A 13,341-nucleotide genomic window follows, 5' to 3' on the forward strand; every position below is an offset into this window, starting at 1 on the left:
CATTTGATTATTAGAGACATGTTGAAAGGCCCTTTCTTTTAGGAGTGTGGGTGTAGCAAGCAGGTTGTTGGCGATTCTATGTTAAAAAGCTCCCTCTTCGCAAGCCACTGTGACACTGTTGCTCTGATTCCAGGGGTTACAGAGTTTATTATGGACAATGAGGCTCTTAATAATGGGTTACCAATACGGGACTCTTCCTCCTTCTTGGGGGCTTTATATACATTTTCTCATTTAATCTCCTGCAAATGCCAGGAGATACAAATACTCTTTCTCCCTATTTTAGACAAGGAGGCTGAGACTCAGAGAGTTTCAAACCCTGCTCAAGGTCACTCGTATGGGAAGTGTCAGAGTGAGAGCTCGAACTCAGGCAGTTCAGAGGCTCCTAGCCACTGGCTTGGGCAGCTCTGGGCTCCAGAGGCTCCTAGCCACTGGCTTGGGCAGCTCTGGGCTGCTGGTGGTGAGCGCTCTAGGAGTCCCACGATCGCAGAGGCAGGTGGGAAGGACATTCGGCATCTTCAGGGCCAGTGGTTCTCCAAGCAGGGTCCCTGCCCCAGCAGCATCTGCGTCACTGGGGAACTTGTGACCTGTGCACATTCTCTGCCCCACCCCAGACCTCCTAATCTCACGCCGTGGGGTGGGGTGTAGCAGCCTGCGTGCGAACAAGCCCTTCAGCTGAATAAATCCACACTCACGTGGGAGAGTTTTTGGAAATGAGGTGCTGGGACCCTAAGAGGTCAGAACTTTAGAGCAAGCTTATGTCGGGACCGGAGCTGAAACCGAGGAAATGACCCCACCACACCACACGGTAACAGTGTGCCTAGTTCTGGGGTATGGCAAGGTGCAGATCTGTCCGGAACCTAAGGGAAAGAAACTCATACAACAAAATCTCCCTGCTACTAAGGGAGCTGCATCCTCCAAGGTCTGTCATTACATAAGGCCCGTGTAGAGACGTGGTTATGATCACGGCTTCAGGCTTGGCTTTGGGCTCTGCCATTTTCTCAGTGAACAGTGACTTAGCTTCTCAAACCCTCTGTTTCGCCTTCTGTAAAATGAGGGTGAGAAAAGCTGCCCGGGTGGTTGTGATGCTCTAAGTTGTTCACTCGTCACATGGACATGTATCAAGACATCCTGTATGCCCGGCACTATCCTAGGCCCTGGGGCAGAGCAAGTGGACAAAACAGACTCTGGTGCCTGCCCTCACAGAGCGTGCATTCATCAGGGAGATGAGCCGCTGATACACCAGCATAGGCACGCACGCACACACGTGCATACATCTGATACAATGATAAGGGGTGGCTGCTGCTGCAAAGAGGAAAATGAAGGACTCTAGAGGAAGAGGAGCCATTTCCAGTACCTCTGGGGAGGTGACATGGGATCAGAGCCCTGAGAGAATGTTGGAGAGCCCTGGAAGCCCTGGGGCGGGACCCCCTGGGGCACTGGAGGCCTTCGTGGCTGGAGCAGAGAGGCCTGGGAGGGTAGAGGGCAGAGCATGTGGGCAAGGATTTGGGTGTTATTTCCATTTCAGAGGGAGGTCACTGCGGGGGAGCTCTGAGCAGGAGTGAGGTGGCCTGGTTTGCACATTAGGAAGCTCGGTCTGGCTGCTGAGTGCTGGCTTAGGGACAGTCAACACCTAGAGCAATCAGCAGGGCGCCCGCCACATGGAAGGGTCCAGTCAGCGCTGGCTCCCGTTGTTCTGTTATTTCCAGATGTGATCTGTCTATGGCAGCCAGCCCTCGGAGTCATTCCAGGTGGCAGGCAGCCCCCTCCCCAGTGACGAGGGCCTGGTAGAAAGACAGGTCTGCTGAGCTCCTTCCCCAGGAGCTCTGAGTGGGCGCTTCTCCCTTCCCCACTCTGCTGTCACCAAGAGAGCAAATGGTTCCTCACCCACCTGGGCCGGGGATGGATCCGCACAGAGGACAGAGGGGTGTTTTGTATAGTGTAGTCAGAGAAGGCCTTTCCCATAAGTGTAGAAATGATTTTCTAAGCAGCCATAAAAAAAGAACAAAGTCATGTCCTTGGTACCAGCATGGATGCAGCTGGAGGCCATTGTCCTCAGGGAATTAATACAGAAACAGAGCGCCAAACACTGAGCATTCTCATTTATAAGAGGGAGCTACACATTGGGTACACACGGACACAAAGATGGGAACAGAAGACACTGGGGAGTTCACAGTGGGGGTAGAAGGGAGACAAGGGTTGAAAAACTGCCTTTCAGGTACTATGCTCAGTACCTGGGTGACAGGCTCATTAGAAATCTGTACCCCAGCATTAGTCACACAGTATGGCCATGTAACCAACCTGCACATGTGCCCCAAATCTAAAAATAGACATTTTCTAGATATTTGGGGCAGATTATTAGCTTGGGATGGCCAAGGGCCGAAGAGGTGGGGCAGAGGACAGTGGTTCCTCTCACCAGGATCAGCCACTCGGAACTGAGCCAACACTGAATTATATTGTACATCACTGAGAAACTAACCTTGACGGAAATAGCTCCATGTTTCTTGGAGTTACAACACTTGCTGTATCGAAGACGCTATCTGTGCCTGCGTGAATGGAATTTCAGAGGAGATGCTTTTTTGGGCTCTGGGTTTCCAGATGTGTTAAGGATCTCCAAAGACCTCCTCTCTGTCCTGATACATAGGAGAGCCCATCCCTCACAGCCCAGACCTCACACCCTTTAATCGTCCCAACACAAAATTCACTAGTGATGTCTTCTTTTTTACTTTACGTATCTGTCTGCTTGCTGTCAACAACCACATAGAATCACCAGGGACACCAGTATAGACCTGTGAAGGGGCCGTACTGATCAGGTTAAGGAATAGTAATGGCTCATTTCTACCTCACGCGAGGCTGCACAGGCCCGGGTCTGGGAAGCCAGGGCTCTGGTTTTTGTTCTGTTAGAGACAGTCTGGGAGGGCTCTGGGGCGTGGGTTCCTCCCAAGGAAAAGCTGGGGTTTGAGATGCCCCCACTGGTGAGGCTGAGTTGCATCTGAGGCCTCGGCTGGCCCCAGAGACCCAGTTTGGACTTTCTGGGCTCCATCGTTTGGCTCCTGGTCTCTCCTGCCAGAGGACGAACAGAGAGAGAAGTCAGTCTCCCACCAGACGGTGCAGCAGCTGGTTCTGGAGAAGGAGCAAGCCCTGGCCGACCTGAACTCCGTGGAGAAGTCTCTGGCCGACCTCTTCAGGAGATATGAGAAGATGAAGGAGGTCCTAGAAGGCTTCCGCAAGGTAGGGCTGAGTTTGGGGGCCACGGAGGAGGAGGATCTGGTTGGGAGAGATTGTGGGAGCACTGGGAGGGGGTAGGATTCCGGAAGTTGGTCTTGAGCCACCTGCGAGGAGGGGGTCCATGCAGGCTGGGGAGGCAGACTTGGCCGCCTGGGGTTACATCTGCATCCGAGAGTTCCTGGGGTTCCCACCAGTGCTGGGCATTTGTTCTCGTGGGCTTGACGCCTATCCTCTGCTCTGCTGTGTCAGAATGAAGAGGTGCTGAAGAGATGTGCGCAGGAGTACCTGTCTCGGGTGAAGAAGGAGGAGCAGAGGTACCAGGCCCTGAAGGTGCACGCGGAGGAGAAACTGGACAGGTAACATTTAGCCACTGGGGGTGGCTCCCAGGGGCCTCCCAGCAGCCCTTACCCAGGCAGGCTGGGACCTCTGGCAGCGCCTGTGACATTGGCTTGGAAAGGGGGCATCATCCAAATGTGTGTTTCAATAAGACTCGAGAGAAGGCACACAGTTAGCATCATTTAATCAGTGGAGGATGCGTGTTGCAATGTCCAGGGTGCCCCGGCACCTTGGCCTCATGGCAATGGAATTGGGTTTGGTGTTCTCATGGGCTCCTGTGCTCCAGCTCCAGTTGGTGGCAGCTGGGGTGAGACCAGGCCACTCTCCCTGCCTGGACCTAGGAAGCAGGAGGTGTCTCTAGTGATCCACAAAAAAGAGTGATAATTCTGAGCTCCCTGTCTCCGCAGGGCCAATGCTGAGATTGCTCAGGTTCGAGGCAAGGCCCAGCAGGAGCAAGCCGCCCACCAGGCCAGCCTGCGGAAGGAGCAGCTGCGAGTGGACGCCCTGGAAAGGACGCTGGAGCAGAAGGTAATAGGGGAGGGGTGTGGCCTCCAGGTGGGCCAGGCTGCTGCTCTCTGTGCTGCTGGCCAGTCCAGCTAGACAGGCTGGGCTTCCCTGGCCACTGCTGATCCTGAAGACGAGTTCATGCTTCATGAGCATACCCTTGGTTCCTTCTAGAAGTTCCAATTTCATGCCAGCCCTGAAACCAGCTTCCTTTCCACCGTTCCTGGAATTGCAGCCTGCATGTGTGTTTACTGCCATTTTCATTCCTTTTCAACATTCATTTATTCGTTGGATATTTATTAAGTGCCTACAATGTGTTAGGCCTAGCCCTTGAACCTCTGCATCCGGCATGCTTACTGGTGAGTGGATGGGGTGCCCACCAGGCCCTGGCAGCGGTGGCCAGCTGATGCAGACATGGGCAGTGTCAGGGCCGGAAGGGTGCCCAGGTGGCCTCTAGTTCCAGGGACAGGGGTGATCTTCCCGAGGACACTGAGCTTGTGCGCAGGTTTCCTGCTTTTGGATCTGGCACCCCTCCATCCACTGTGAGCACTGTCTCCCTGGGTGTCCAGATAAGAAGCTCCCTCAGCCCAGGAGGGCCCTCTGAGGGTTGCGCTGTTGAGACTGCGTGTGTGTGAGTGAGGGCCAGCCTCTCTCCTTGGATGTGTTTCTCAAGGAGAGGATTTCCAGATGTGCAGCCTCCTTCCAGTCAATTTCCTGAGCCTGGGGGTTCCCCTGCGTAGTCATCCACGAGCCCAGCAGCCTGGGTTAGCAGCACGATTTATGCATTTTGGGCCTCGATAGGCAGTGATGGGGCATCCTTTGTTGGCATCAGGAATCCATGTGCCTCCCGAGTGGCCTCTACTACCGCAGGAGCACCCAGCCAGCCCCAGGGGATTGGCCGTCCTCCTTTGCCCACTGTGGTTGGTGGTGGTCTCTAGGGGCATTTGGGCCAAGCAATGGTGATCTCTGCCCTGGGCAGGTGCCAGTCCTCACTCCACCTAAGTGATGTTGGGGAAAGAGCCCTGGGGAGCAAGAAATGGGGCTCCCGTCCCCACTGCACCATCTGTCATGGCCCTGGGCAAGCCTCGCACCCCACCTCAGTGTCCGGGTTCCATCTAGCCCTGAAAATTAGAAGCCTGTATCGTTGGGCAGATGGATTTCCCTGAGGTCCATATCTGATACTCACCCAGTCTCCACTAGGCCCTGTGCCCTATTGGATGTTCCTGGTTATCCAGAATTTATTCATATTACAGATCATTATTTTCATTTTTTTTTTTTTTGAGGCAGGGTCTTATTCTGTTGCCCAGGCTGGAGTGCAGTGGTGCAGTCATGGCTCACTGCAGCCTCAACCACCTGGGCTCAAGTGATCCTCCTGCCTCAGCCTCCTGAGTAGCTGAGACCACAGGCATGTGCCCCCTACCAGGCTAATTTTTTTTATTTTTGTTTTCGTAGAGATGGGGTCTCACTTTGTTGCCCAGGCTGGTCTTAAACTTCTAGAGATGGGGTCTCACTTTGTTGCCCAGGCTGGTCTTAAACTTCTGGGCTCAAGCAGTCCTCCTATCTCAGCCTCCCAACGTGCTGGGATTATAGGTGTGACATTAATTTAATTTTTTACCTTTCTTCTTAGGATGAAAAAGACAGATGGCTACTAGACAGTTTTAATATCAAAATTGCATTAGAAAATAGTTTGGAATATGCATATGTTCCAACTACCTGTTTTATAGGCTCTGATGATTGTTCTTAGCAGTATCCTCAGAACGACATATGCGGTCACAACTGTCAAGTGCAAGTTTTTGCTCACTCACCCAGTATTTATTGAGCATCATTATGGTTTTAGTGTTGAGTGTGCATTTTCTATTCCTTGTCTCTTGATAATCTATGTATGGCACATTTGGTGACTTGAAAAATGGAATGTTTCATTAAAATAAAGATCATATTAGAAGCCAGGCATGTTGGCATACGCCTGTGGTCCCAGCTATTCGGGAGGCTAAGGTGAGAGGACTGCTGGAGCCCAGAAGTTCGAGGCTGCAGTGCACTGTGATTGTGCCTGTTAAGTAGCCAGCTGCATTGCAGCCTGGGCAACAGAGCAAGACCCCGTCTCTAAAATAAAGAAATAAAAACCATACTTCACAGTCATTTTGGCTATTGTAGCAGTTGAACATACAATGTTTCTTGGTGACAAATGTAGCAATGTGTGTGTTTGAGATGGTTCCCCCATTTCCATCAGGGTTTGATGGTGTTTAAATTGCATTATCTTAAACTGAACTTCCAGAGGAATGAACAAATCACACAGGTTCTTCCCTGAAAGACCTAAGTGATATCTAGGGGATAGTCCCATCTTAAAGAGATTCAGAAACATGATTCACCCAGACAATTCTTGAATGGAGGCGCTGGGCATTTCGCCCAATCAGCGCTTTGTAAAGGCTTTTGCTCCATGAGCTGAGCTTTATGATGAGGCAGTTTGCTTAGTGGTGGCTGATGATGCCAAGAGAGAGCTCGGAAAACCTCCGGGAATCACTTTCTAACGGGTCTGCTGATGCCTCTTAGCCAGCAGTCACTGTACATAATGTTGTTTAACAGTTACAATGGCAAAGCCATATAGGAGCTGGGGCAACCTGAATTTGTGTTCCAGGCTTGCCACATCTGACTGGCTGTGTGACCTTATACACAACCCTTAACTTCTCTGAGCCTCCATTTCCTCACTGAAAAATGAGGACAATACTGGCTTCCTTGAAGGCACTATTGAGGGAACCAGGGGAGGCCAGAGTGCCTCGGATGTCTTCAGCATGGTGAGCAGCTCACGGTGGGCGCTCCAGTAAGATGGAAGATCACTGTTAGCAGCCCCAGCAGGAGCCATAGTGGCAATGAGAGTTTTTCTTTTCTTTTCTTTTTTTTTTTTTTGAGATGAAGTCTGTCTCTGTTGCCCAGGCTGGAGTGCAGTGGTGCAATCTCGGCTCGTTGCAACCTCCGCCTCCCAGGTTCAAGCGATTCTCCTGCCTCAGCTTCCCTAGTAGCTGGGATTACAGGTGTGTGCCACCACGCCTAGCTAATTTTTTTGTATTTTTAGTAGTGACAGGGTTTCACCATGTTGGCCAGGCTGGTCTTGAACTCCTGACCTCAGGTGATCCACCCGCCTCGGCCTCCCAAAGTGCTGGGATTGCAGGAGTGAGCCACCACGCCCGGCCAATAATAGTAATTTTAAGATTAGTGGTCAGTGCTGCATCCCATTCAGAGCCCCATCGTCCAGCTGGCATTTCAGTGCCTCTCTCGAGTTGTTGACCTCAGATGCAAATTTGAGCCAGGAGGTGGGCCAGGGTTCTGTTCGAGGCAGGCTTCTCCACAGTGGGGACTGCTGCTGGGAAGGACTGGAACTTCCCCTCCACTGAGGAGAGCCACTTCCTCCCCAGCACTGACACAATGATGAGTGACACCAGGAGTTCTAACCTAGAAACAGAGGGCACGTGGCTCTGGGCTGGAACATGTCTCAGGAGTTCTGAGGTTTTCAGGGAAGGGCTCTGCACAGCCTCAGGGACAGGCTTTTGGTGAAGACTGATCTTCCATGGGAATCTCAAGGAAAAGCTGGCTGCAAAACATCCCCAGTATGCTGGAGGGATCCAGCCCCCTTGGAGAAGGCCATTGGAGATCGGTCGTGCTGTTGAACTTGATCAGCATCAGAGCCAGCATGTAACCTATCTGAAAGCAAAGCCACACGTCCATGATGGAGGGATCGTCCCGCTGGATCCCCTCACTTTCTGAGAAGATGGACAGTGTAGGATCATCTGTGCTAGACAAACCTGTGGTTGGTTCCCCTTGATTAGACAGGCAAGGTGTGGTGGGAGAATCACCTTAAAGCCAGCTCGCATCTGCCCCCCACCCCCCATGACCCTGTAGCCACAGCATCACCTATTTGGCATCCCTCTGAGCAATGCCAGTGATCCCATTCACGTAGAACTGCGTAACCCTCCTTATGCTACATCTCAAAAAAGCCACCGAGGGGTTTACCCCAGACGCTCCTCACCTCAGATCACATCCTTCCCAGGCAAATAAAGGGGAAGGAACCAGACTAGTTAGTCCTTCACTCTGTGCTGGTCACTGCCAGGAAACTACATTTATCACCTCATTTACTTCTCAGAAAGAAACATGTTATCACCTATGTTCTAGAGATAAGGACACCAAGGCTCAGAGAGGTTGTGTAACTTGTGGAAGATCACACAGCTACAGCTGGGATATATACTCAGATTGTTTGGCTCCAAAGTCATTTGTCTCACTGCTTTAGTGGGGACCAAGGGGCCTGGTGGTCTCCCATCTCCCCAAAAAGCCCCATGAGCATTCTGACTGGCCAGATTTCAAACATCAGCAACTTCTTCCTTGTCTTCACTTGCAGAATAAAGAAATAGAAGAACTCACCAAGATTTGTGACGAACTGATTGCCAAAATGGGGAAAAGCTAACTCTGAACCGAATGTTTTGGACTTAACTGTTGCGTGCAATATGACCGTCGGCACACTGCTGTTCCTCCAGTTCCATGGACAGGTTCTGTTTTCACTTTTTCGTATGCACTACTGTATTTCCTTTCTAAATAAAATTGATTTGATTGTATGCAGTACTAAGGAGACTATCAGAATTTCTTGCTATTGGTTTGCATTTTCCTAGTATAATTCATAGCAAGTTGACCTCAGAGTTCCTGTATCAGGGAGATTGTCTGATTCTCTAATCAAAGACACATTGCTGACCTTGGCCTTGCCCTTTGTACACAAGTTCCCAGGGTGAGCAGCTTTTGGATTTAATATGAACATGTACAGCGTGCATAGGGACTCTTGCCTTAAGGAGTGTAAACTTGATCTGCATTTGCTGATTTGTTTTTAAAAAAACAAGAAATGCATGTTTCAAATAAAATTCTCTATTGTAAATAAATTTTTTTCTTTGGATCTTGGCAATAAGTGTGGCTCGAATTTATTTTCTGGGAAGGGTTGAGTCTTTTCTCACCTTTGTCAAATACCAGATTTGGCTTCGTGCTCTTCTCTGTCTGGGCTCATTTCTTTGTCCATAGACTTAAATAATATTTCCTTTGTTATCGTGGCTGCATTTGTAGGATGAAGCTAATGAGAAATACTGACTTTCTACTTAAATAATTAAGTGGAAATTAATTAATCTCAGCACTGGATTAGCTGAGATTTGGTTTTTACAAAGCCTCATGACTTTAGGAAGCAAATCTATTTCATTTTATTGAGTCAAGGAAGTAACAGACTGCCACTCTTTCTGTTCAATCCTTTAGTGTTTGAAGGTCAACCTGAAACCCCCATTCCCCTCTAAAGAAAGGACTGGGAAAGGGTGCACAATTGCCAGTAGCCGGCAGGTAATTAGGGCACTTTGGAGATTAAACTAGCAGTGTGCCTGGCCTGAGATCGCTTCATTGCTGCCGACTTGCTCAGGGCTCCCAGGTTGAGGGGTGGGTGGATGAGGGGAGTCGGGGGGTGGAAAGGTGTGATCATTTCCTAGGGCTGCCATTAACAAATCACTGCAAACATCTGCAGCTTCAAACAGCAAAATTTATTCTCAGTTCTGGAAGGCAAAATCCAAAATCAAAGTATCAGTGGGGTTAGTTCCCCCAAGAGGCTCTGTGGGAGGCTGTCCCATGCCTCTTCCAGCAACTGGTAGCTGCTGGCTCCCCTTGGCGTCCCTTGGTGTGTAGCCTCAGCACCGCAGTCTCTGCCTCTGTCTTCACGTGACCTTCTCACTGCGTTGGAGATTTCCCTCCTTTCTTATAAGAACACCAGCATTGGATTTAGGCCCTCCCCCATCAAGGATGATCTTAGCTCAAGATCCTCAGTTACATCTGCAAAGACCCTGTTTCCAAATAAGGTCGCATTCACAGGTAGGAAGGATTAGGATGTAGTCCTATCTTTTTGGGTACATGTGTGTCAATGGGATGTGTGGTATGGGCTGTAAACTTGGAAGGCAGATGAGAGCCCCTGATGGCCCAGAGCTTGACTGTCCCTCTTTCTGCCTCGGCACGGTGGCTACGGGCAACTACTCCCACAGTAGGACAACCCCCACCCATAACAGGATAGGCCTTAGGCAGCCTCAGCTTTTCGGGGACAGGATGGGGTGTTTTCTGTGATTTACAAGGTGGATGAATTTCGGCTGTGCCAGACAGCTCCAAGGAGAGAGGACCGCACATGTGCTGTTGGCCTGGCAGCCTGCTCCGGGTTGGGGGGGCGGGGGGCAGGATGCACGGCGTCTTTTATGCTCTGAGATCCTTTGTTTTCTTTCTGCTACACTTTCGAAATCCATCCAGCAGAGCCTGCCTCTGGTGCCACTGAGACCCTCACCTGCCAGGCACCCTAAGCCAGGGCAGGGAACTGCCTCCTTCCCACTGCCAGCATCCTTTGCTTGGTCCAGCCTCCTGGTCACAGCATGTTCCAGGGCCCAGCCATGACCCCTTACCCAGGTGCTCGCTTCTCAAGGCCAAATCCCAGCTCTGCCCTCGCTCTGGATTCTGACCTCGACTGCATTCTCAGAAATGCCCAGCTTGCATCTCTTGGAAACATCTTTCTCATTAAGTAAAACATTTCCATTGTGAAAAAATTAGAAAACAGGTAAGAAAAAAACCTTATAACCCCCAAACTAAGAAACTGTTAATGTTTGTCTGTATGTTTAATGGCCTTTTTCTCCATCTATAAAATATGTTGTTATTTGTATTTTTAAAAGTGCCACCCGTACCACCCTGTGCAGCCACCTGTGGTGGTCCTGCATACAGTTTTGGAGACTTTTTTCACCTGATACTATAATGTGACCATCATGTTATGGTAAACTTTTTATATCAATAAATATGGCTCTTCATCATTTTGAACGCTGCATAGCATTCCATGCACCAAAATGTGTTTAACCAACCCTCCCCCCGGTACTGATGAGCGTTTATATTGTGTCCATGTTTTTCTATCATTATGCATGCCACATGAGTGTCCTTACATATATTTATGAATGTGAGTATTCTTTAGGTCAAATTCCTAACAGTGCATCACCTGGGTTAAAGATGTCACTGCACTCCAGCCAGAGACCACTGGGACCTGCGGCTGAGCAAGTTGGGTTTATTGCTTGTTGCAAAAGTGAGCCAGGGCACACTCCAGAGGAAGCTCTGAGCATCTCAGTTGGAGGGTCTTAGGAAGGCTGTAGGCATAGGATTCAGACTTGGGTTAGTCATTCCAGGGAGGATTGCAGGAAGCTGCGCTTTGGTCTGGCAATTCTAAGACTGGGTGTCTCGATAAATCTGACCTACAAGAAGACAGGACCGGGGGGAGGGGGGAGGGATAGAATTAGGAGATATACCTAATGCTAAATGATGAGTTAATGGGTGCAGCACACCAACATGGCACATGTATACATATGTAACAAACCTGCACGTTGTGCACATGTACCCTAAAACTTAAAGTATAATAATAGTAAAATTAAAAAAAAAAGGACTAGAGTAAGATAAAGCTGCAACTGGTAAAGAAGCAACAGTCATACATATTAGCCAGGATTGAGAGATAGTTGGTCCTGCTGTGGTTTGGATGATGTCCCATGTGGGTGCAGACATTTGTGGAGTGGGCTGGTTCTTGTTTTTTAATTCACTGCAGTCCAAGTGGCCTGTCTGGTGCTGATGTTTTGTGAAATGGGTTATGGCCTCGGCCCAGCCATGAGTGCCAGGTCAGCTCCTGGATGCCACGGCTGCTTTTCTCTTTCTCAAAGGGTTTGCACATTTTTAAAGTTTGCGAAACTCATTGCCAAATAGCCTTCCTCTAAGGTTGTACTGATATATGGCCCTTCCCTCTGCTCTCAGTAGTCTTGTACATTTTGGGGTATGTGATCCAGCCCCTGGGCTGCACTCTCTCTACCTGTCAGCCCAGCCTAGCGAGGAGGAGGGAAGAGACATCCAGAATAGTAGTTGGAGTAAATAGTATAACTGACTATGAGAAAATGTTTATTGTTTTCCCTCCATGCTCTGATTTCACTTGTTCTCAACTGATTTGTTGGGCTGTCTACAAAACCTCCAGTGAAAGAACATTTCTACTTGCTGTTACAGGTAAGTATCTGAACTGAACAGACCCTGCCTGACTGCCGTCAAAATTATAGTGCCCAGAGCAGATAAACTCAGGGAAGCAGTCAATTCCCCTGCAGAATTGTGTCTTACCAGAGCTTATGTCTCTCTAGATAAGTGTAACTCAGGCTGAGAAGCAAGTGGCCCCAGAATATAATGGATCATTCCTGCCGCCGGAGACCTATGTTATAGGTCTAACAACGCCCATCCTGTGCAACTACTATGAAGGTTAGAGAAAATGATTGCAGCTGCTGGGCAGGTGGTAAAGCTTAATCAATGGAGATGATCATGACAATGAAGATTACAGGGACTTGGCAAAGAAGTGGTAAGGGCCTTTGTGACCTGGGGCCCTGGAGAAGTGGGGCAGCTCTCTTGGCCCTGAGGGGTTTGGCCAGGCCTGCCTCATGTCCTGGGGGCAGGGGCCAAGCTATAGAAAGACTCCTCCATAGGGAGAGGGGTTTGCCTCAGTCCTCCTCCTCCCCGGGGGCTGCATGTAGGTGCCTTTGTGGATGGAGACGTGGAGGTTGGATCAAGCTTGCACTGTGTGCAATTATAGCCCACACAAATGAATGGAAAACTAAATCCCGGAATCCCAGGCTTGGCCTCAGGCCCACCTCCATGCTTGGCTGCCTCGCTACCCCAGCATCACCCAGGCTGCGGCTCCGTCCCTGGGATGCTCGGGAAGTGGCGCGCATCAGCTCACCCATCGTTTGTTAGCACGCTTTGCAGTGGGCCCTGAGCAGCGTGCGTTTCTATTCAACTGGCTTCTCATTTGAAACCCTAAAGGGCTGTGTCAAGGCGAGCGGGGATAGGAGATGGGGGACCCCCCAACGAGAGAGGGCTGGGGTGATGACTGCGCCCTCTTCCTCCTCCACTCCCCTGTGGGCGATCTGGCTGGAAGGTGGAGAGGAAAGCTCACCCCAGCGCCTAGAGGCTGCACCAGCCCCTGGTGAAGCACTGAGCTGTAGGATCTCAGCTCTGCCACCTTGTAACTGTGACGGGAGTAGGTCACACCATCTCTGGGCCCACAGTGAGGATTCCTACTTAACCACAGGGCCATTGTGAGGGGTGCCTGGCCCCAGGACCCACATGGGCTCAGATGAGTCGCTTTTTCCCCTGCACTTACTCTCTCTCATGCACGTGTTCACCCTCGGGATGGCAGCTGAGAACTGTTTATATTATTTTGCTTTGCTGAGT

General features: G+C 50.3%; 1 protein-coding gene across 8 annotated transcripts in view; it reads left to right on the top strand.

Moving 5' to 3' along the window:
- Positions 1–9,004, top strand: part of TACC2 (transforming acidic coiled-coil containing protein 2) — a 201,023-nt gene extending 192,019 nt beyond the window's left edge. For all 8 annotated transcript variants that reach the window (XM_063607540.1, XM_063607541.1, XM_063607539.1 and 5 more), the window contains 4 exons: positions 3,068–3,228; positions 3,475–3,581; positions 3,969–4,089; positions 8,450–9,004. In XM_063607540.1, the coding sequence (XP_063463610.1) occupies positions 3,068–3,228; positions 3,475–3,581; positions 3,969–4,089; positions 8,450–8,515 (455 nt within the window). In that variant the 3' untranslated portion in view covers positions 8,516–9,004. The remainder of the gene's footprint in view (positions 1–3,067; positions 3,229–3,474; positions 3,582–3,968; positions 4,090–8,449) is intronic.
- The last annotated feature ends 4,337 nt before the right edge of the window (positions 9,005–13,341 follow it).

This window comes from Pan paniscus, chromosome 8, assembly GCF_029289425.2.
Source record: "Pan paniscus chromosome 8, NHGRI_mPanPan1-v2.0_pri, whole genome shotgun sequence".
NCBI lineage: Eukaryota > Metazoa > Chordata > Mammalia > Primates > Hominidae > Pan > Pan paniscus.